Source organism: Myxine glutinosa, chromosome 9, assembly GCF_964187855.1.
Source record: "Myxine glutinosa chromosome 9, kmMyxGlut1.1, whole genome shotgun sequence".
Taxonomy (NCBI): Eukaryota; Metazoa; Chordata; class Myxini; order Myxiniformes; family Myxinidae; genus Myxine; species Myxine glutinosa.
In genome coordinates this window covers 112,235,010-112,259,635 of record NC_136269.1, presented here as the reverse complement: position 1 = coordinate 112,259,635, position 24,626 = coordinate 112,235,010, and the positions used below count along the sequence as shown (strand labels likewise).

The 24,626-nt window shown below is 45.6% G+C and overlaps 1 protein-coding gene across 1 annotated transcript in view; it reads left to right on the top strand.

Annotated features, from left to right (window-relative positions):
- LOC137435078 (uncharacterized) overlaps positions 1–22,725 on the top strand; it is a 96,898-nt gene extending 74,173 nt beyond the window's left edge. The window contains exon 18 of the mRNA XM_078784696.1: positions 22,471–22,725. Coding sequence (XP_078640822.1) covers positions 22,471–22,613 — 143 coding nt within the window. The 3' untranslated portion in view covers positions 22,614–22,725. The remainder of the gene's footprint in view (positions 1–22,470) is intronic.
- Positions 22,726–24,626: the final 1,901 nt, after the last annotated feature.

The window sequence follows — 24,626 nt, the reverse complement described above, 5'->3', positions numbered from 1 at the left end:
CTCTTTCTGGAACTGAGTATTACAAATCAGCTCCATCAGCAAACTCCAAAATCCTTTCACCTTCTCCATTTCTCACACCATATCCGTAACCCCCATGAACTCCCTCAAAACCGTCCATACTCCTTCCCACATGTCCATTTAAGTCTCCTCCTACCACAACAACTTCCTCATCTTTCACATTTTCCATCAGCTTCTCTATTGCACACCAGAACTTGTCCTCTTCATCGCTCCAACCAACCTGCGGAGCATATCCCGAGATGATGTTCACCAAGAGCTTTCCAATCATCATTTTCACCATCATCAACCTTTCACTCACTCTGGTCACACTCACCACACTGTCTACAAACTCCTCAGAAAACAGGACACCAACACCATTCACGCCTTCTGGGCACCCTTGCCATACAAACTTGTATTTCTGTCCCTGCCTAACCTTCACCATTCTCACACCACTTCCCTTCCATCTCGTCTCCTGCACACAACATATGTCCTCTCTTCTTCTGACCAATACTGACACCACTTCTCCTGATCTCCCTGTCATTCTCCCTACATTCCATGTCCTAAACCTCAGAAACCGATCTCCACTTCGGGCTGTACCCTGCCCATATGTAGTTGTAATTGTCATGGTTCTCTTTTTGAGGCAATGTTTTTATGGCCGGATGCCCTTCCTGACGCCAACACTCTTAGTCGCCTCTTACGACACGCAGGGATACGGTGTACCTATTCTAATCCGGGGTAAACACCGGATATGTTATGATGTTAATTGTTTTCTGGTAACTGACTGAGGAGGTCAACACGTATTTATTTTGCTTGTAACAGATGACTGCCTACAATGGGTCTTGATATTATTGTTGATGATGTTATTATTATTATCGATATTATTATTATTATTGATATTATTTTTGATATTATTATTATTGATATTATTATTATTATTGATATTATTATTGTAATATTATTGTTATTATTATTTGATATTGATATATTATTGATATTATTGATATTAATATCAATATTATTTATTTATTATTGATAAATAATACTTGATATTACTTGATAATACTTGATATTACTTGATATTACTTGATATTACTTAATACTTGATATAATACTCTTACTTGATATTATTATTATTATGTTTGTAGACTGGCCAGTGCAGGAATGTTCAGACCATGTCATTATTTTGCAACCCAGTGCTCTGACACATTGGCCTCAAGGATAGTGCTATTTCCAGGCCTGAAACATATAGTGGGGGGCCGTGCATGGGTATTTTTTTTCTTTTCATTTCAAATAGATGCAAAAGTTTCGTTTTCAGTACCAATTTGAAGGTAAGGGCCTATAGAACAATTTTGGTTCGAGTGTCAAGCACTCAGATCAAAAATGGGGCTTCTGGGGACGTGGGGGGTTCCCACCCCCCCTCCCCCCCCCCCCCCCCCAACTAACCTATGCGAAACATGGAAACTTATAACTTTTGATTGGATTATCCGATCTGAACATATGAGGTATGTATGGATTCCGGATCAGGAGTAGCAACTTGTATTTCAAGCATATTTCCCATAGAAGCAATAATTTTGCCAGTATCGGTGCATATCCACAAAAATAGACCAAGGTCATAGGCCCGGTAAGCTGAAACGTGTTTTCAAAAAAATTAACTGGACAATTATACTCGGACCCAATGATATAGTGACATTTTTATTTCTCTTTTAACTGTGCTACAATATGTTGGTGAGTAACTGCTTAGACAATTGCTTGAATAACTCCTTGAACAATAGTTTTAATAAGAAAGTGGCTAACAAATCGACCATATATACATATGTCAGTATTTAAAAATTTTCTGGTCCAGCTACTTCTCGCATTTGCACTTGCACAGACGTGTGCACTTCAACTTTGCCCTTATGCACTTGCATAGAGCGCAGGTACTTGTGCAAGTGCACTTCACATCCAGGTGGAATACATCCTTGGCGAGGGGCAGCGAGCAGTGCCGGATTCAGCCTCGGCTGGCCCTAAGACACATTTTGAAATTTTAGAGAATGGCCTGAACAATTTAAATTAGATCTCGGGCTCATGGAAATGGACCCCAGACAAAAGATGCACTGATTCATGAACTAAATATTTAATACAAAAAAAGACAAATATTTAATGTGAAAAGAAACTACTTTCAAACTAGTTTTGTCTATACAATTTGCAGTGTATGAATATATGCATGACAAAACACGCACAGATTTGGCACTTTGCTTTACAGTTTACGAGACCTTAGATTGTAACCTTGCGCGCGTTTACCACTGCTAGTAAGGGCATTTTATGAGATATTTCACAAATCTGTTAACTAAATTGTTACCAAAAAATTTCTTCACCAATATGTTTGTAAAGGTGTGTAATTACATGTGTTAAAATGTTGAAGTTCAACTCCCGTGGGAAACCCAGAAAAAAGCTGTTGAATTCGGGTACCAAAAAATTATTTTCGAGAATTTTTATTTTTTTTAATCGGCCCTTAAGTAACTTATGAGGGGTCAAATAAGGGTTTTTCATGATTCTGAGTTGATTGTTAACATTTATATTTTCACTTTTACATTTACACACAAAGTAGCTTTTATTTCACATACATATATAATACTCAAGAGTTATTTCTCATTCACAATGTCAGAAGTTTCAACAGTCATTGTCTATGTCTTCTTCAGACTCAACAACATCATGACTGCAGTTTCTGCATGTAATGCCATTACAGACTCCACAGGCCGAGATGCACGTGACCCCATTCTTCTTGCAGCTGCATCGCCGGTTGCTGCAATCTCCATGACAATTACAGCTCGTGAACTGCAATAGCTCCTCAGGAGCCGTGGGGTCCAGTGTTGGAACTGGCTCATACCCATGCACACCTATTGTCCATCCATAGTCACTGGGGTTCAGAGACATGCTCTGTAGAAGGCAGGCCTTTGTAAGCAGGCAAAGTTTCTAGTTCCTTCATGAGTTGACAGTACAGCCGTGCGCCCTTGGCATACTGATGATGGCCTGCAGCGGCAAAGATGTGAAGCATCTTGGTAACAATGCAGGACAGATGCCCATTGTGGTCTGCAAGTCGCTCGGTTCTGATAAAGACCTTGATCAGATCTACCATGTGGTGGTACTCCACCCAGAGTGCAGGTGTTCTTCCTCCTTTTGCGAGTCGTTTGAAGGTTTCTTCAAACCTTTGCTCAAACACTGGCACTACTGGGTCTGAGTGTCTGGCTCCCATCTTCCCATCAGCCACCTTCTCCATGAAGGTCTTCATGTCACCACGCTCCTCCTCAGTGAAGGCAAGTTTCATGATGTGTTGATAGATGGCTGCATCGATGAGGAGGTGAACACGGATTGCCTTGTCAAAACATCCTCCATCCATGATGTGGTTGGCTGTCGTACTTCCAGGATAGATCAACTGGATCACATCTAGTAGTCCAGAATCTTGCATGATGTTACCCATTGATCCAAGATAAGACTTCAGCAGGTGAAAACCACCCATCCTTGGAATGACGGGTAGATTTGCCTGCTTTATTATATTCACAGCCTTCAGCCAAATCGGAAGATCAAAGGTCACTATAGCGACCCCAGCGTGCCGTATGCACTCTTTCAGAGTGGTGAAGATGGTGTTGAGGTCATTAGGGTCTCCTTCAATAACTGGGAGGAACTCGATCTGTGTGCTCTGCTTTGCATCATTAGCATGGATTCTCTTCATCCAGCCATTCCAGTTGGAGTGTGGGAACTCAGGATCGTTGGCTTTGATCACCCACCCCGCTGCCCAGAGTGTGTCACCTGGAGTGAGGAGTGGCTGATCATGAGCCAGGGAGGAGGAAAGCTCAGCGAGGGGGAGAAACATGATCGCGTTCGTTCCTATCTGTTTCCTGTTCGTAAATGGAATAATCTTTACTTCAGTTCCTCTCAGGATCTTAGCTTTGTCGAGTGCCTTCAACTTCACCCGGGGGAAAGCTGCTGTTGTCTGTGGATCTGGCAAAGGTGGTGCCGGAGAGGTGACTTCGATCCAACCCATTGAGTGAAAGGGAGTGTTTCCGTGAATAGAGACGATGTTTAAATCTATATTGTCTCCAACAAACTGAGTGACTGCATTGTTTGTTTCCCCAACCTCCATAAAGACCACCTGATCATTACTTGACAATTCACTTTCACTGGCTGGCACTTTGGCTGTCATCACTGATTGATCCTCAAGCGCAGCATCAACTGCAACCTCATCATTGATCTGTTCATCGGTTTCCTCCACAATGGTGTCAAGAGTGCCAGAAGTATCTGGAACATCATCTCCACTCCTACTATTAAGGAAGCAGTATTTGTAGTTTTGTGTCTCCGTGTAAGACTCAGTGTATCCCAGCCGGTGGAACTTGTTGAGCATCCATTTTGACCCAAATCTATGATCAAGTTGTATGGCAAGCCCCATTTGGTGTGGCAATACTCCAGACCGAGGTCGACAGGCCTTAATAAAATTCTGCCCCCAAACGGCAACTCTTTCGTCTGTCTTGACAATCGGTCTCAAGAACATCTGAAGGCTTGCAGGAACAAGTGTCAGCTGACTATCGATGTCAGTCATACTGTGTGTGGTGGGGTATGACTTTGGACCTAAATCAATCAAGGCAATATCATTGGATATGAACTTGAGTGCCGTCTTTATGATCTGAGTCTTCTCATCTCCATGGTCAAGATTAGCATGATGCGCTCGCAGAATATTGTCGGTGCCATCTTTGAGACAGAGTACATCTGCCCTTCTTTCCTGTGTTGTGAAATACAAGGTGTCTTCGTATTTCTCTAGAAGTTTTATCTTTAGCCAATGCTTTGAATAAGAAAGGCTGCCTCTCGCTCCTCATCAATACTCCTCTGTCCTCTCTTCCTTTTTCCTTCCTCATCAGTCTTGGACAAACTGTCACCTCTCGCAAACATAAGTTTGCATCGCAAATGGTACAGTGTTTCTTCTGCTACCAAGTCGTTGATCCCTTCCAGGCGTCCAGTGACTTCAGTGCCCCAGTCATCCCCGCGACTCCGTGCTGTCTTCAGCAAGCTTGCCTTCAGTGTATCTGCAGTCAAATTATCTGGCACTCTGTATTTCTTTCTAGCTTGTGCTGGATTATTTTTGTAGAGCTGGGCTGGTTGGTTGCAAAGAATGCATACATCCTTATACAGGAGGTCAACTGACTGTGATCTTCTCGAACTGCAGCCAGTTGATGAACTGAACTCACAAGTAGTGCGTCTTCTCTTCAACTTTGATGACTCTTTCTCTGCCTTTGATGCTTGAGCTGACGTCTTGGTGGTTGCAACAAAGTTGTTGTACAGATCATTTTTACACTTCTGGTGGTACCTCAGTTTTCCTTCCTTTTGAGCCTCCTTCATACGTTCCACAACAGTAACATTTTCGACAGTTTCTGCTTGTTTCAATAAAGTTGAGTATCCCTTTGGAGTTGTCTGTATGAGCCTTTCAGCTGGTGTATCCGAGCGTGCACAGATGAAGCAATTGAGCACAGGTGGAGTAACGTCTTCATCCATATTGCTAGACTCCATGTCCTGCAAAGTAGAAAATGAGATATATTTAGAAATTATTTTTCCACAAAGGAGTGTCTGTGGTGAAATATAAATGTTAACAATCAACTCAGAATCATGAAAAACCCTTATTTGACCCCTCATAAGTTACTTAAGGGCCGATTTAAAAAAATAAAAATTCTCGAAAATAATTTTTTGGTACCCGAATTCAACAGCTTTTTTTCTGGGTTTCCCACGGGAGTTGACCTTCAACATTTTAACACATGTTATTACACACCTTTACAAACATATTGGTGAAGAAATGTTTTGGTAACAATTTAGTTAACAGATTTTCATATGTTTCCCTTACTATGCAAACTCTTCAATTACGGAACTGAAGTCCAGTTCTCGGAGCAAATCACTTTCAATGCACAAAAGGGCCAACGCACCAAGACGCTGTTGATGCATGGTAGAACGCTTCACATCTTTGATTCTCTTTAGCTGCGAAAATGAGCGTTCTCCTGAGCAATTGGTGGCAGGGACTTACCCTGGCAGGGACAGAAATTAGAAATAATTTGTTTAAAATAATAAAAATTGACGAAAACTGCTTGTCCATTTTTGTGGCCCGAATTTTTGGCTGGCCCTAAGGCACATGCCTTGTCTGCCTAATGGTTAATCCGGCACTGGGCCAGCGAGGTCCAAATGGGAAGCAGCTTGCCGTCCTCTTCCTTCCACCCATGATTAGTGGGGTTGTTGACGGGCATCATGGATCTTTGGGCTGTTGTCCTTTTGAGATGTTGATCCAAAGCATCACTCATTGGGGGAATTCTCTCCACGTCCCTCGTCTTCTGTGAGAACACCCTCATTCGGACGAGGTCAATGCCATTGTCCTCGTTTGACTCATTGGAGTACAGCCTACAGAAAAAGTTCGTTGCCACTTCTTTCAGCCTTGGCGATGTTTGGAATGGAGTGTCGACGATAGTTGCAAATTCCTCCATGAGGGATGGCACTTCGTGCATCAACTTGCAGCAGTATCGCATACCCTTGAACTTGAAGGAAGACGTGCTGTCTGATCCAGTGAAGGAGGAAGAGGAAGCATGGAAGAGGGCCATGGCTTTGCACGTTGTCGTGCCCAGATTTGTGGCGATAGTGTTCAGGGAGATCATTCTGGTTGTCTTTCTCGCTTTGAAGGAGATCATTCTGGTTGTCTTTCTCGCTTTGAAGGAGATCCAGATTTCTGCGGCCGGATTCAGAGCCTTGATGTGATGGAAATTACTCAGAAGGATTACGACAACATCTGTGTCTCCAGTATGAACCATCCCAAGTGACGATGTTTGGAGGGTGTGGAGGAGATGTACTAGGACATGAGTGTCAGCTGCCTCATGGTTGCATTGATCCATTGGTGGACTGTTTCCAACATGGTGGACTTGATCACCTGCAGTGATGTAGACATCCTTGTCATATGGGAACTGTCCTGTTATCTTTTTTGACAGGAATGAGAACAGTTCCTTCTTGTTATCAACGTTCGCCAGAAACTTCTGCCAATTTCTTGGGATTTTTCAGTACCAGATACGTGTTGTCGGGTGCCTATTCCTCGTTTTTCCTCTTGTGCCTCCTTTGATTGTCACTGCACGATACTGGTCCCAGACAATGTCTACTCTTGTCGATCTTTTCAAGTCGTGGCAAACTTTTGGGCAGAATACCTTGTCGAAATATGAATCAAAGGTGTTTCCTTGGACAGTTGTACCAGGAAGTGTGTATCAGTACTTCACCGTCAATAACAATGAAGTCGTAAACATCTGGCGCAACTAGCTCCTTGTCAACAGAAATGGCGCTACTCGTACTGGCTTCCATGATGTATACCAACAAATCTAACTTGGTACAAGAGTTGAGGGACCCTTCGGATGACAACGCAGGTGGGTATGGGGAAGATTTGTGATGAAAAAATCCTCCAAATCCCACCCCAAAAGAATTTGATATGAGTGCTTGACACTCAAACCAAAATTGTTCTATAGGCCCTTACCTTCAAATTGGTACTGAAAACGAAACTTTTGCATCAATTTGAAATGACAGTGTCCGGGCACCCCACTAAATGCTATCATCCCAGCCGAGGTTGGATGTGGGCAAGCTCAAGGAGGAGAGGGTAGCTGAGGAGTTTGCGAGCAGGTTGAGTGGGGTTTTGGGGGGTCTGGATGCTTCAGGGGATCCTGAGGAGTTGTGGAGTGCCTTCAAGACCAACATCCTTGATGTTGCCAGTGGCTGTCTTGGAACCCACCATCAGGTGAAGAAGAACTTTGTCTCTCAGGGAACGCTCAATACCATCGACCAGAGTCACAGGGCCAGGCTTGATTGCAGAGCTGAACTGTTCCGGGAGCTGAGGCGTAAAACTGTACATTCGCTGAGGGCGGATAAGGAGGCCTATGTGTGAGGAATCTCAAAGGGTAGAGCATCACTTGTGGACATGCGATACTCGTCCTGCTTACAGATGAATCTGTGCATTGCTTTCCTCTAAGCCTGTCCCAAGGTGTACTGCGGTTAGAACAGAGGGTAGTGGCCTTTTGACAGAGGAGTCTGAAGTGAAGGCCTGTTGGGCCGGTTACTTTGAGCAGCTTTACCCAAATGCTGACCCCCCGCCCCCCCCCTCCCCAATTAACTGTGAACCGCTTTCATTTGTGGAGGCATAGGCGGCAAAGCTCTTGGGATTTGTGGCATCCATGCTAAGCTTCTCAAGGCTGGTGGAAATGCTGTACTTGAGTTGTTGCATGCAGTTCTGTGCTCTGTTTGAAGCACAGGCATCATCCCAACTGACTGGAAGAGGGGCCTTGTTGTCCCCCTCTGGAAAGGGAAAGGTGATCACCAGGACTGCAACAACTACCGAGGGGTGAAGCTACTCTCGGTGCCGGGCAAGGTCTTTGCTTGGATCAGTCTTGAGAGGGTTTGCCGCCGTCTGCTCGAGCACCAGTGATCAGAACAGTCGGGCTTTACACCAAAGAGGTCAACGATTGACCGTACCCTTGCGCTTTGGGTCCTCACTGAACACAAGCGAGAGTTTCATCTTGCAGCTTATGTTGATCTCCGCAAAGCATTCAATTCAGTGAATCAGGATGCCCCCTGGAGGATTCTTGGTCTTTGTGGGGTGTCAGCAACGCTGATCAATATAATCTCTGAACTATACTCTGGTACTGAGAGTGCTGTGAGGTGTGCTGGTTCCATCTCTGACTTATTTCCAGTTGTTACTGGAGTTCTGCAGGGGTGTGTACTGGCCCCTACACTCTTCAGCGCTTGTATGGACTGGATTCTGCAGGGGATGTCGGAGAGGTCAAGCTGTGGTGCATCGTTTGGGAGTGTCAAGATCTCTGACCTTGATATCGCAGATGATGCAGTCATCTTTGAGGAGACGCTGCATATTCTTACTGGGGCCCTCCAGGCACTGAATGAGGAGGCGGAGCCGCTGGGACTATGGATTTCCTGGGTCAAAACCAAGATCCTGGCTTTCTTTGGCATATTGGATGCTGCTGTCTTGTCTGTGCCTGTTTGTGGTTGAACATGTTGAGGTCACGAAGAGATTCACTTACCTTGGCAGTGTTATTCATGTCTCCGCATGTTGTGAGCCAGAGGTTGACAGACGTCTGGGTCAGGTCTGGGGAGTCATGGATTTTTTGTCATGGGGTGTGGCGTTGTCAGTATCTATGCAGGAGGACGAAAGTCAGAGTCTTTAAGCCCTTGGTGCTTCCAGTCTTGCTCTATGGATGTGAGACTTGGACCCTTACCAAGGGCCAGAGAATGAGACTCAACTCATTCAGAACCAAGTCTCTTCAGAGAATCCTTGGCTATCGCTGGTGGGACTTTGTGTCCAATGAGCGGTTGCTGAGAGAGATTCAGATGAGATTTGTTACATGTATGGTCCGTGGGCGTTAGCTGTGGCTGTATGGACATGTGGCTCGTTTTACGGACGCTGATCCAGCTCACCAGATACTCTCAGCAAGGGAGCTTCATGAGTGGAGTAGGCCAACGGGCCGACTGCGTGCCTCATTGTTGCAGCCGGTTGATCGGTATCTCAGGAGATAGGGATGGGCCAGGCATCAGCCTTGGGATAGCCAGATGGAAGCCCCTGGAGTACCATCGGAAAGTGGATGCGGCGACGCGCTGCTCCGGCACATGCTCCCATACCTGACCTGACCCTGAACTTCAATGCAGGAGGAGGCCATTAGCCCCATCATGGCCTGCACTGGTATTGCCAATGTATGGTTGTTTGTCGTGCTTTATGCTTTTATGTGCCGAGTATCAAGCAAGGAAGCAGCATGTACTATTTTTTAGCCTTTGGTATGATTCGGCCAGGGTTCGAACCGAACCACTGACCTCCCAGACTGAGGACGCTCTCGACGCGGTGGAAAACAGAGAGACCACTAACCTGTCTGCAATGTGAAAGTGATTGGCTCTGCTTCAGCACGGGAGATTCCAATGATTTCACAAGCCTTGCTTTCCATGGCATCAAGCTGGCCTTTGTTTCCCAGAGAGGCAGGCCTGCATCCATCAAGCTGCGGATGAAGGTGGTATGTTGGTAGATAAAATTTCAGGTGTGCTCAGGAAAGACTTTACCTGATTGAGGATGTCCAGTAGGCGACTGCCTTTGGAGGCCAACTGAGAAATATGATTTGCCCAAGAAAGAACATGGCTGGTAGTGAGGCCCAATAGTTTGAGTGACTGAACTTCTTCAAGAGGATTGTTAAGGAAGTAGTTGGGGGTTTGCCAGATGGTATTTGCAGAGTGACAGAGTGAGATTTATCAGAATTGAAAGAGATATTTCAAGTGATTGGCTCAATTCTATCAAGGTCTGCAGTGAGGGAAGAACATGCTGCTGCTTGCCTATCTGAAGGGTGTTGTTTAATTTTGATCGGTTTGATTACTTTGGCATTGATCTTGTACAATTGCATGCATTTTATCATCCATGAATGTGGGTTACTCGCAAAAGTTTAAAAAAAAAAAATTGTCAATACAGGATGTGGACAATTTGGTTGTTCTCGCTTTGCAGTTTTTGAGTCTGCAGTATCCTTTCTTACATCCATTCTGTTCTGGCTCTAAGCCTGCTTGTTGTTAGGTGGTTGTACATTTCTGTGATGAGTTTGGTAGATGTGTTATTGGCCTATATTTGTGAGATAGTTGGGTTTCTTCAGATTTTCGAATGAGGAAGGTGTTACCCTCTGTGAGCCATTCATCCATTACCACCTCCCGTTGGTTAAGTTTGGTGAATACTCGAGCATAGTGATTGCGGAAAGTATCCAGTTGCTTTTGCCAGAACCTCTCTAGTCGTAGTCAACGTGTGGCCCTGAATGGGTTTCTCTCATCTCCTCTTCCTGTTCAGGCTGGAGCTCCCCAAGGCAGTGTTCTGGGCCCTGTGCTTTTTCTGGTCTTCATCAATGATCTCTCCCTGGTTTTGGGCTAGCGGCTAGGGTGCCGGCTTAGGATCCAAGGATCCTGGGTTCGAATCCCGGTCGATCGCTGAATTAACGCCAGGGGGGTTGACTCAGCCTGTCATCCTTCCGAGGTCGGCTAATTGAGTACCAGTTCACTGGTAATTCCCTGTTTGTCGTTAAAAGGCGGCAAAAAGGGTTCGCGTCAGGAAGGGCATCCGGCCGTAAAACATTGCTTCAAAAAGGGGACCAAAAAAAAACAAAAAAAAACAACAACCACGGTTCCCGAAAAAGGCCAACCCCCGCGAAAAATGGCCTCTAAAGGTGGTTTTTTATCAATGATCTCTCCGACTCTCTTGAAAATCCTCTCTGTCTCTGTGCTGATGACTCCACTCTCTGCCCTTGCATCCCTCATCCTTCAGATCGGCAGTCTGCAGCCTGCTCACTCTCTGCAGACCTGGACAAAATCACAGACTGGGCAAACAAGTGGAACATGTCTTTCAATCCTGACAAATCTCACACTCTTACGATGTCTCTCCGAAAAGACTGACTGGACAACCCTCCCATCCACTTTCTGAATAATCCTCTCCAAGAAATTCTGTCACTCAAGCTTTTGGGTCTCACTATCTGCCATGATCTTTCTTGGGAAAACCACATTTCAAATCTGGCCTCCAAAGCCAGTCGCCGACTGCCCCTCCTCCGTCGTGCGAAGTCTATCCTTGGCACACCTGAGCTCCTCACCACATACAAGGCTTTCATCCGCAGCTCAATGGAATACTGCTCTCCCCTCTGGGCTGGTGCTCCTGCCTCACACCTAGCTCGTCTTCACGCTGTTGAAACCAAAGCGTTCAGGATCATTGGACTCTCCAGTGATGAAGCTACCTCCGAGGGCCTTTCACTTACTCACCGCAGGCAGGTTGGTGGTCTTTTTGTCTTCTACCGACTCCTCTCCGGCCTTGCTCCTCCAGCTCTCTCTGGGCTCTGTCCCCCAAATATTCCTAACAGGTCACACAAGATCTGCCTGCAACCCTCTTATGGTTAAACTGCCAAAATCAAGACTCTCTGCTGACCTTCACTCCTTCATTCCTCTTTTCTCCCGCCTCTGGAACAAACTCCCTCACGCTCTTCAATCCCACTCCTCCCTCCAGGTCTTTAAAACAGCTGTTAACCACCATCTCTTATCTTCCCCCAACCAAAACCTTGATCTTTTCTACCCCTGCTAATTTCACCCCAAATCCACTTTTCTGAAATACCAACTTCTTTCCTGGAAGTCCTTGGTGTCCTTGTGTTTATACTTCTCCTCCCCCCCCCCCTTCCCACGCCGCCTCCTCCCTTCTCTCAAATGTTGTGTTTATGTGCTTCCCCTTCTCTCCCCATCTTGTCTTCCGCTCCCCTTTTTATATACTTTGTTTGTTTGTCTGTTTGATTTGTTTGTGTGATAAATGTTAGCTCTTTCACGAGCCTCGATTATGTATACAAAAAAAAAAAAAAAGTTTGAAATTCCATCTGAGCCAAAGCTTTTAAAGTTTGGTGGTTTTTCGAGATTTTTTTTTTTGTTTCATCAACTATCACTGGGGGAATTTTGCTTACATGCTGTTTTCTATTTTTCCATGTTTTGGATCCATTCCGCCTCCTTATTGTGTTATTTGGGTTTTCATAAATTCCTTTACAGAAATCTTCCGTCTATCTTTTTCAGGTGGACTTGATACTTTTTGCTTTTGTTTTTCCTCGTTCGTGGTAGAATCTTTTCAGGTTATTTTCAACCATATAGTTTTGATTTCTCCCAATGTTGACTTTGTCATAGTGTTTTCTTCTTCCTTGCTATCATTTTTAGTTTTAGTTCGTTTCCAGCAAGCATTACCTCTACCTTGTCATTCATTTTATTAGCCCTTCTAGTGGGGTGCCGGACACTCAGTCATTTCAAATTGATGCAAAAGTTTCGTTTTCAGTACCAATTTGAAGGGAAGGGCCTATAGAACAATTTTGGTTTGTGTCAAGCACTCATATCAATTTTTTTTTGGGGGGGGGGGGGGGGGGATTTAGAGGATTTTTCCTTCACTAATCTTCCCCATACCCACCTGCGTTGTCATCCGAAGGGTCCCTCAACTCTTGTACCAAGTCAGATTTGTTCGTATACATCATGGAAGCCAGGACGAGTAGCGCCATTTCTGTCGACAAGGAGCTAGTTGCGCCAGATGTTTATGACTTCATTGTTATTGACGGTGGAGTACTGATACACTCACTTCCTGGTACAACTGTCCAAGGAAACACCTTTGATTCATATTTCGTCAAGGTATTCTGCTCAAGAGTTCGCCACGACTTGAAAAGATCGACAAGAGTAGACATTGTCTGGGACCAGTATCGTGCAGTGACAATCAAAGGAGGCACAAGGGAAAAACGAGGAACAGGCAACCGACAACGCGTATCTGGTACTGCAAAATCCCAGGAAATTGGCAGAAGTTTCTGGCGAACGATGATAACAAGAAGGAACTGTTCTCATTCCTGTCAAAAAAGATAACAGAAGGACAGTTCCCAGATGACAAAGTCGTCTGCATCACTGCAGGTGATCAATTCCACCATGTTGGAAACAGTCCACCAATGGATCAATGCAACCATGAGGAAGCTGACACTCGTGTCCTAGTACATCTCCTCCACACCCTCCAAACATCGTCACTTGGGATGGTTCATACTGGAGACACAAATGTTGTCGTAATCCTTCTGAGTAATTTCCATCACATCAAGGCTCTGAATCCGGCCGCAGAAATCTGGATCTCCTTCAAAGCTGGAAAGACAACCAGAATGATCTCCCTGAACACTATCGCCACAAATCTGGGCACGACAACGTGCAAAGCCATGACCCTCTTCCACGCTTCCTCTTCCTCATTCACTGGATCAGACAGCACGTCTTCCTTCATGTTTAAGGGTAAGCGATACTGGTGCAAGTTGATGCACGAAGTGCCATCCCTCATGGAGGAATTTGCACTATCGTCGACACTCCATTCCAAACATCGCCAAGGTTGAAAGAAGTGGCAACGAAATTTTCTGTAGGCTGTACTCCAATGAGTCAAACGAGGACAATGACGTTGACCTCGTCTGAATGAGGGTGTTCTCACAGAAGACTAGGGACGTGGAGAGAATCCCCCCCCCCCCCCCCCCAATTAGTGATGCTTTGGATCAACATCTCAAAAGGGGTGTTACGGATTCGTCACTTCCGTTGTGGTTTTCATCCACTGTAAACATTTTCGATTCCATGTACTATTATTGTTGTCGTTTGAGGGAAATGGAGGTTACTATTTTCAAAAGGTAAAAAAGTTAATGTTTTAAATGGAACCGGACGAGGAAGAGGAGAAGAAGAGGGTGGAGCGAGTGAGTCGGACAAGAAAGCCGAGTTGCTTCAGGTCCTGAGCGAACGTTGGTGAACGAAGGTCACGTGTGAAATTGGGGTTTCCCAGGAAAGGGATTCCTGCGACAGAGTTGTTATCGCTGTGACAGATCAACCTGCGTGTCAGGTTTTGTGGTTGATTCTGGAGAGAATCATCAGAGTGCCGTTACGCCACGAGAACGGGCCGTCGGCCATTTTGACTCGCGCAGGATTTGCGCATCGTTGAAGGTTTTTCACCTCGCTTTAATCGTTGTCACCGCATTCAGAAGTGGATCTGGTGTGTGTGTGTGACGTGGCTTTTGAGTGGAAAATCTGCGGTTCGCCGATTGGGAGCCGTGAAACGTCCATACCCGAGGGTATGATTTCCCAGTCGTCTGGAGGGCACCTTTGGATTTCCCAGTCGCCTTGAGGGCGCCTTTGCGCAGCTTTGGCCGCGTGACTGTGACTATCAACCCAACGGGACTCTGGTCTCGTTATGACATCGTATGGACGATCGCTGGAGCGGATCGACTTTGGCTTGAAACCGGAAACAACTTTGGCTTGAAGCCGGGAATAGAGACATTGGGGAATGTTCTTCTTTTCACTCATTTGGAGCACAGTGAGTTATATTGTACGAACCTGATGGTACCATCATAGGAAATATATATTGGTTGTACAATTGATTACTATTGTTGTTGTACTGTTATTCTTGTGTGATCTTAATACAATATTTGTTTGTTGGTAACAATTGGTGTGGCTTCACCATTGATCTTTGACATACAGAATAACACATTTTTCTGCAATGACTCCCCTCGGGGCTCGGAGGTACATCGTGACCGGGGGTTGGGGAGGAGCACGTAACAGTGTCTTCCAAGCTAGCATCTGGACAACAGCCCAAAGGTCCATGATGCCTGTCAACAACCCCACTAATCATGGGTGGAAGGAAGAGGATGGCAAGCTGCTTCCCATTTGGACCTCCCTGCCCCTCACCAAGGATGCATTCCACCTGGATGTGAAGTGCACTTGCACAAGTACCTGCGCTCTGTGCAAGTGCATAAGGGCAAAGTTGAAGTGCACATGTCTGTGCAAGTGCAAATGCGAGAAGTAGCTGGACCAGAACAATTTCCAATACTGACATATGTATATATGGTCGATTTGTTAGCCACTTTCTTATTAAAACTATTGTTCAAGAAGTTATTCAAGCAATTGTCTAAGCAGTTACTCACCAACATATTGTAGCACATTTAAAAGATAAATAAAAATGTCTATCATTGGGTCCGAGTATAATTGTCCAGTTTTTTTGTTTTTTTTTAACATGTTTCAGCTTACCGGGCCGATGACCCTTGGTCTATTTTTGTGGATATGCACCGATACCGGCAAAATTATTGCTTCTATGGGCAATCTGCTTGAAATTCAAGTTGCTACTCCTGATCCTGAATCCATACATACCTCATATGTTCGGATCGGATCATCCAATCAAAAGTTATAACAGTTTCCATATTTCGCATGGGTCGGTGGGGGGGTCGGGAACCCCCCACGTCCCCAGAAGCCCCATTTTTGATCTGAGTGCTTGACACTTGAACCAGAATTGTTCTATGGGCCCTTACCTTAAAATTGGTACTGAAAACGAAACTTTTGCATCAATTTGAAATGAAAGTAAAAAATTACCCATGCATGGCCGCCCATTATTCCCCTGCACACTGGGAGATGGGGTTTTGCAATCACTTCTGCATCAAAGAAAGTTATAGTTGCATGATACAGAAGTTCATGAAATGCCAACTGGTTTTTTTTTTTCATGTGCAAGTATTTTTAACCTGCATTTTAGTTAGGGTTAGGGTTCGTCTTTTCAGTCTTTTCACCTTATTATTCCATGGTCTCAGTCGTGGATTCTTTGCTGCAACTCTGCCCAGAGTTTGGATGTTCACACAATAATAATAATAATAATAATAATAATGCATTTATTTTATATAGCGCTTTTCAGGAAGCCCAAAGACGCTTTGACAGAGTGCAAAACATAATGCATAGCAAAACATAAAGACAATTGCAAAAAAAAAGAAGAATCAATAGGGAAATATTCAAAGCACAAAGGAGGGAGAAGGAGAGGAGATAGTCAGGGGTTAGATGCTGTGGGTTAAATGTTGAATGCAGTGTTGAACAGGTGGGTCTTGAGTGATGTTTTGAATGTGGTGAGTGAGGAGGAGTCTCTGATGGTGTGAGGTAGCGAGTTCCAGAGGGTGGGAGCAGCGATGGAGAAGGCCCTGTCCCCCCAGGATCTAAATTTGGTCCGGATGGGGGGGGGGGTCAGGAGGTTGGTACCAGCAGAGCGGAGGTTGCGGGTGGGAGTGTGTCTGGAGAGGAGGTCAGCCAGGTAGGATGGGGCCAGGTTATGGAGGGCTTTGTAGGTCAAGAGGAGGATTTTGTACTGGATTCTCTGGGAGATGGGGAGCCAGTGAAGCTTGTAAAGGACGGGGGTGATGTGGTCACGGGTCCGGGAATGGGTGAGTAGACGGGCAGCGGAGTTCTGAATGTATTGGAGTTTATTGGTGATTGTTGAGGGTGAACCATAAAGGAGGCTATTGCAGTAGTCCAGACGGGAAGTGATGAAGGCGTGGATGAGGGTTTCTGCAGCCACGGAGGAGAGGGATGGACGGAGACGGGCGATGTTTTTCAGGTGAAAGAAGGCTGTCTTTGTGATCTGTTTAGTGTATTTGTCGAAGGAGAGGGTTTGGTCAAAGATGATGCCAAGATTCCGGATGTGAGGGGAGGTGGATACTGGGAAACCGTCGATGTTGAGGGCAAAGTTATGGGTGGACTTGGTGAGCGTTTTTGGGCCAATGATGATTATTTCAGATTTATCACAGTTAAGTTTGAGGAAGTTGATTTGAAGCCAGGATTTTATTTCAGTGATGCAGTTTGTCAGGATAGAGTGGGTGGCGGTGGAGATGGACTTGGTGGAGATGAAAAGCTGGATGGCATCGGCGAAGCAGTGGAATTGGAGACCATGACGGCGGATTAAGTGACCGAGGGGGGACAGGTAAAGGATGAAGAGGAGGGGGCCAAGAACTGAACCTTGGGGGACACCTTGGGGGAGGGGAGCAGTGGGGGATTTGCAGTTATTGATGGAGATGAACTGACGTCTGTCAGAGAGGTATGATTTAATCCAAGAGAGGGCAGTGCCGGTAATGTTAAAGGTGGTTTCAAGTCGGGTGAGGAGGATGGTGTGATCGATGGTGTCAAAGGCGGCGCTGAGGTCGAGGAGGATGAGAATGTTGAGGTTGCCAGCGTCAGAGGAGAGGAGAAGGTCGTTGGTGATTTTGAGGAGAGCAGTTTCAGTACTGTGGTTGGAGCGGAATCCGGATTGGAATGTTTCATACAGGTTATTGGCAGAGAGGTGATGTTTGAGTTGAGTGGCTACAGCGCGTTCCAAAACCTTTGACAGAAAGGGTAGGTTGGAGATGGGTCTGAAGTTATTTAGGGTGTCAGGGTTTAGTCCAGGTTTTTTCAGAATGGGGGTAACAGCAGCAATTTAGAGGGATGGTGGGACGATGCCTGTAGACAGGGAGGAGTTTATTGTTGCAATGATAAGTGGAGAGAGAGCAGGAAGGGAGGCCTTGACAAAGCTGGAGGGGATGGGGTCAAGAGTGCAGGTGGCAGTTTTCATTCCAATGAGGAGTTCAGAGAGGTCAGTAGGGGAGACTGGGGAGAATTTAGACAGGGGATGGCAGGATGAATGTTCTGTTGAAAGTTGCTTTCTTGGTGCCATTCTGAACCCACTCATCTATCTATAATTCCAGTAATCTCTGTGTGTGTGTCTGTGTGTTTGTCTGTGACCGCTGTTTCTCGACAACCACGGGTCCGATATACTTGAAACTTGCCAGGTATATTGCTGGGGACCTGAGGATGTGCCTTTTCAAGGTTTCATATTAATCGGAGAAGTAGTTACCGAGCTATGGCGATTTATTTACCAAACTAATCACAGAACAGGTTGCGGGGTAGGCCAGCCAATCACAGAACACGTTGTTGCGTAGGCGTGGCCGATGTGAGAGCGCGTGCGCCATTACGGATAGTAATTCAATTAAAATTGCCAGATATATTGCTGGGGACCTGAGGATGTGCCTTTTCAAGGTTTCATATTAATCGGAGAAGTAGTTACCGAGCTATGGTCACCGTACTCGCAAGCCGTTCGCTTTGGCTTTGCGAATGGACCAAACCATTTCATGTAAATAGAGGGGGGGGGATTGTCACCGTACTCGCAAGCCGTTCGCTTTGGCTTTGCGAATGGACCAAACCATTTCATGTAAATAGAGGGGGGGGGATATAATTTTAGATATATATATAGTACGGGCACGCCCTAGTCTATCTATAATTCCAGTAATCTCTGTGTGTGTGTCTGTGTGTTTGTCTGTGACCGCTGTTTCTCGACAACCACGGGTCCGATATACTTGAAACTTGCCAGGTATATTGCTGGGGACCCGAGGATGTGCCTTTTCAAGGTTTGAAATTAATCGGACAAGTGGTTCCCAAGGTATGGTCACCGTACTCGCAAGCCGTTCGCTTTGGCTTTGCGAATGGACCAAACCATTTCATGTAAATAGAGGGGGGGGGTTCTACCGTACTCGCAAGCCGTTCGCTTTGGCTTTGCGAATGGACCAAACCATTTCATGTAAATAGAGGGGGGGGGTTCTGTGGTCGTTACTGCCACGTGGTTTCAAAGTTTTTTTTTGTTGTTGTTGTTTGCACGCATGTTTTTTTGCACCCACGTACGGGCACGCCCTAGTACTTCCAAGCAAGGGAACAAGCTGATGAAAACTAATTTCACATATTCACTAATTTGCAACTTTTATTGTGTTTTATTGGAATTCGCATTCATGCAACTGGTGATGATTACTTCAATCATTTTTTATTTCATCTACACAAATCAACAAACTGGTTCCTGTATATTTTATTTGTGGTCAGTGGATCTTACCAGCACATGATGTGTACAGTATAAAATATAAAATAAAACTGTTTCCAATTTCCTAATTTATTTTATTCGGTAATAAGGTTTATATATACTAGGACGTGCCCGTACGTGGGTGCCCGTTCCTTGCAAAAAAAAAAAAAACTGCAAAAAAAAAAAAAACTGCAAAAAAAAAACAATGGTTTGGTCCATTCGCAACGACCACAGAACCCCCCCCCCCCCCCCTCTATTTACATGAATGGTTTGGTCCATTCGCAAAGCCAAAGCGAACGACCACAGAACCCCCCCCTCTATTTACATGAATGGTTTGGTCCATTCGCAAAGCCAAAGCGAACGACCACAGAACCCCCCCCCTCTATTTACATGAATGGTTTGGTCCATTCGCAACGGCAAAGCGAACGGCGAACGGCGAACGGCTAAATCGCCATAGCTCGGTAAGTACTTGTCCGATTAATTTCAAACCTTGAAAAGGCACATCCTCGGGTCCCCAGCAATATACCTGGCAAGTTTCAAGTATATCGGACCGGTAGTTGTCGAGAAACAGCGGTCACAGACAAACGTACAGACGTACAGACGTACAAACGTACAAACGTACAGAGATTACTGGAATTATAGATAGATAGATATATATATATATATATATATATATATATATATATATATATATATATATATATATATATATATATATATATATATATATATATATATATATATATATAAACTAGAGCAATGCGACAGTGTCACCAATATGCCACCGCGTAGTCCCTACCTGTCACAATGGGTAGATGTCCTCGTTCATTGTCCTAAAAATAAACAAGTTTGGTTTAAATCCTTTCAGCTGTTTTGAAGTATCACATTTTTACCACAAGTTTCATATCGATCGGCAAAGCGTTTTCGGAGAAGGGATTTTTTTTTTTTTAATATCGGCTTTCAAGTTAATATGGCTGCCAAACCATGTGACATATGACACACTCAGCATATGTGAGGGTAGGGGATCACGTTTATGAAGTTTCGTGTTGATCGGATGAGGTTCGTTTTTCTATCCAAGATGGCTGCCCAACCACTTGACCTACGACGTCATAATTTTCAAACTTCATGCAACAATGGTGTTAGATATTTGTAAAATTTCGCATCAATAGGTTGTCGTTTCAAAGATGTAATTATTGTGTTTTTTCCTTCAATCCAATATGGATGTTCAGCGATATAATTATTATTTTTATTCCTTCAATCCAATATGGCTGCCAAACCATGTGACCTATGATGTCATAAATTTAATATTTCAATACAAATGGGTCAGAGATCATGTGCATGCAATTTCAGATTTTTACGAAAAAAGGAATTCAATTAAAACATTTATGGCTGGTGTACCACGTCACCTTTGGGCCTGGTGGTGGCTTAGCGGTTACGGTGCCGGCTTGGAATCCTAGGATCCTGGGTTCGAATCCTGGTCGATTGCTGAATTAACACCAGGGGGGTTGACTCAGCCTGTAAACATCCTTCTGATGTCGGCAAATTGAGTACCCGCTCACAGGTAATTCCCTGTGTCACAAGAGGTGACTAACAAGGTAGCATCCAGCCATAAAACATTGCTTCAAAAAGGGGACCAGGGTGCCCAAAAAAGGCAACCACCCCTGCTCTGTGGGGAAAAATGTCCTCTAAAGATGGTTCATTTATACCACTTCACCTTTGATGTCATAATTATCATGCTTTTGTTCCCCATTGGGAGGACTTGGCACGATGTGCCAAGTTTCAAATTTTTCCATTCAGCGGTTTCCAAGAAAAAAATATTTAATTATTTGCGTTTAATCCAAGATGGCTACCATACCACATGACATATGACGTCACAATTATCATAAAAACATTCTGCGTGGGTTTCACTCCTACCGTGAAAGTTTCGTCTCAATCGGACATGTGGTTGCCGAGAAAAACGAGGTTTAGCCCGTACGGACGGACAACCCGAAAACGTAATGCCTCAAGCCACCTTCGGAGCATAAAAATAATAATAATAAAATAATATTATAATAAATAAATAAAAATTTATTTATTATAATATTATTTTTTTATTATTATTTTATTAAATTTAGGTAAAATTAGGTAATTAGGTAATTTAGGTAATTAGGTAATTTAGGTAATTAGGTAAAATTAAATTTAATTGTGATATTAAATTGATTTTACAGAAATTTGAATAATTATATCTATCCATATTTCACATTTCGAACTTGACACGTTTAATGGGGGAATAACACTACAAAGGTGGAAGTAACCCAAACTTTAGCGCAGTACTGCATATTGAAAAAACCCCAATATTCTTGGTGTTTCTTACACTGTAGTGACTCGTTCATAGAACTCTGAGTGCCTCTCTCGGATTACACAGTAAAGCAATGGAGTGGACTGCATAAACCTTTGCCCAGTGTGTGGATCGATGGTTCAAATTTATTGATAAGCTCGGGTGAAGAATCGATCCTTTATTACATTGTGATTCTGATGTCCGGGACCACACTCTGGTACAGCGAGTCAGTGCTATCAAAGAAGTTTCTTGGCAAGGGTTTTACCGGGTGGTTTGCCATTGCTTTCCCAGCAGTAGTCAGGACTTCAGGAGCAGGAGCTTCAGGAGTCGGGAGCAGTAGTCAGGACGGGAACTTGGAATTTGGCCAGGGTGCCGGCGATAGCTCACCTACTCTTCGCGAAGGACACCATGAGAACTTTAGTGTCCACCAACTAATGCCAGCAGACAGGACAGCAGTTTAACGTCCATCTGAGTTTATAACTGGGTTGAGATTCAAACCCAGACTAGATAGCTTAGAGGTGAGTGTGCGTATCTCTAGGCCATAATAGGAGAATATTTAATAAAGGGGCAAAGTTAAGTTGAAAAAATATGGAGCCAGAATAGAAACTTATTCCTCCTGTCCTTTTTTAATGACAAAGAAGATCCACATACATTTTGACATTACAATAAATGGAAAATGGTTCAAAATGAGTACAATCATCCTTAGGCCTTGTGAAACGGAGTCACATTTCTTCAAATGATATTATGTACCGTACAAGACCCACAATCACGATCTACCAGGTGACAATGATGGTAAAGGATAGAGTTAGTTATAGGTTACATTTGGAGATGGATGGAGACAGGTGATAATTACATGTTATGACATCACATTGATAAACTGCATGGTTTTGGTACATTCAACAACAACCCCAGCCATAATTCTCATGTGTCAAACATTTCCCACCCCTGCACCCGACAGCTGAGGTTTGTCCTGAGAGTGAAGATGACTACATCGTCCCTATTGTGGTTGGCATTGTGCTGGCTGCCATTATCGTTCTTATTTTCATCATTTATGGCATCAAATACTGGCGCAAAGCCCCTGTAGGATATGAGGTGTTTTGATCAATCTCTCTCCCTTTGCTATTCTCTCTCTTCACTCCCCCACAATGCCCCTCTCTCTCTACACTCCCCCCATGCTCCTCTGTCTCGACACTCCCCCCATGCTCCTCTGTCTCGACACTCCCCCCATTCCCCTCTCTCTTCACTCCCCCACAATGCCCCTCTCTCTACACTCCCCCCATGCTCCTCTGTCTCTACACTCCCCCCATTCCCCTCTCTCTTCACTCCCCCACAATGCCCCTCTCTCTACACTCGCCCCATGCTCCTCTGTCTCGACACTCCCCCCATTCCCCTCTCTCTTCACTCCCCCACAATGCCCCTCTCTCTCTACACTCCCCCCATGCTCCTCTGTCTCTACACTCCCCCCATTCCCCTCTCTCTCTTCACTCCCCCACAATGGCCCTATCTCTCTACACTCCCCCCATGCTCCTCTGTCTCTACACTCCCCCCATTCCCCTCTCTCTTCACTCCCCCACAATGCCCCTCTCTCTCTTCACTCCCCCACAATACCCCTCTCTCTCTACACTCCCCCACAATGCCCCCTCTCGCTACACTCCCCCCATGCCCCTCTCTCTCTCTACACTACCCCACCAATACCCCTCTCCCTCTACACTCCACCACAATGCCCCGCTCTCTCTACACTACCCCCAATACCCCTCTCCCTCTACACTCCACCACAATGCCCCGCTCTCTCTACACTACCCCACCAATACCCCTCTCCCTCTACACTCCACCACAATGCCCCGCTCTCTCTATACACTACCCCCAATACCCCTCTCCCTCTGCACCCTCCACCCCATGCCTCTCTCCCTCTACACTTCCCCCCCCCCCCCCCCATGCTCCTCTCTCTCCACACTCCCACCAATGCCCCTCTCTCTACACTCGCCCCAATGCCCCTCTCTCTACACTCCCCCACAATGCCGCCTCTCGCTACACTCCCCCCATGCCCCCCTCTCTCTCTCTACACTACCCCACCAATACCCCTCTCCCTCTACACTCCACCACAATGCCCCGCTCTCTCTACACTCCCCCCAATACCCCTCTCCCTATACACCCCGACCCCATGCCTCTCTCCCTCTACACTTCCCCCCCCCCCCCATGCTCCTCTCTCTCCACACTCCCACCAATGCCCCTCTCTCTACACTCTCCCCAATGCCCCTCTCTCTACACTCCCCCACAATGCCCCCTCTCGCTACACTCCCCCCATGCCCCCCTCTCTCTCTCTACACTACCCCACCAATACCCCTCTCCCTCTACACTCCCCCACAATGCCCCGCTCTCTCTACACTACCCCCAATACCCCTCTCCCTCTGCACCCCCCCCCCCCCACCCCATTCCCCTCTCTCTCTGCATTCCCCCCCCCCCCCATGCTCCTCTCTCTCTACACTCCCACCAATGCCCCTCTCTCTACACTCTCCCCAATGCCCCTCTCTCTACACTCCCCCCAATGCCCCTCTCTCTACACTCCCCCCAATGCCCCTCTCTCTACACTCCCACCAATGCCCCTCTCTCTACACTCCCCCAATGCCCCTCTCTCTACACTCCCCCCAATGCCCCTCTCTCTACACTCCCCCCAATGCCCCTCTCTCTACACTCTCCCCAATGCCCCCTCTCTCTACACTCCCCCCAATGCCCCTCTCTCTACACTCCCCCCAATGCCCCTCTCTCTACACTCCCACCAATGCCCCTCTCTCTACACTCCCCCCAATGCCCCTCTCTCTACACTCCCCCCAATGCCCCTCTCTCTACACTCCCCCCAATGCCCCTCTCTCTACACTCTCCCCAATGCCCCTCTCTCTACACTCCCCCCAATGCCCCTCTCTCTACACTCCCCCCAATGCCCCTCTCTCTACACTCCCCCCAATGCCCCTCTCTCTACACTCCCCCCAATGCCCCTCTCTCTACACTCCCCCCAATGCTTCTCTCTCTATACACTTCTACATCTCTTTCTCTCTTACTCCACCATGTTTGACATCTTTCAGATAAACATCACATATTGCACCAATTAAAGTATAT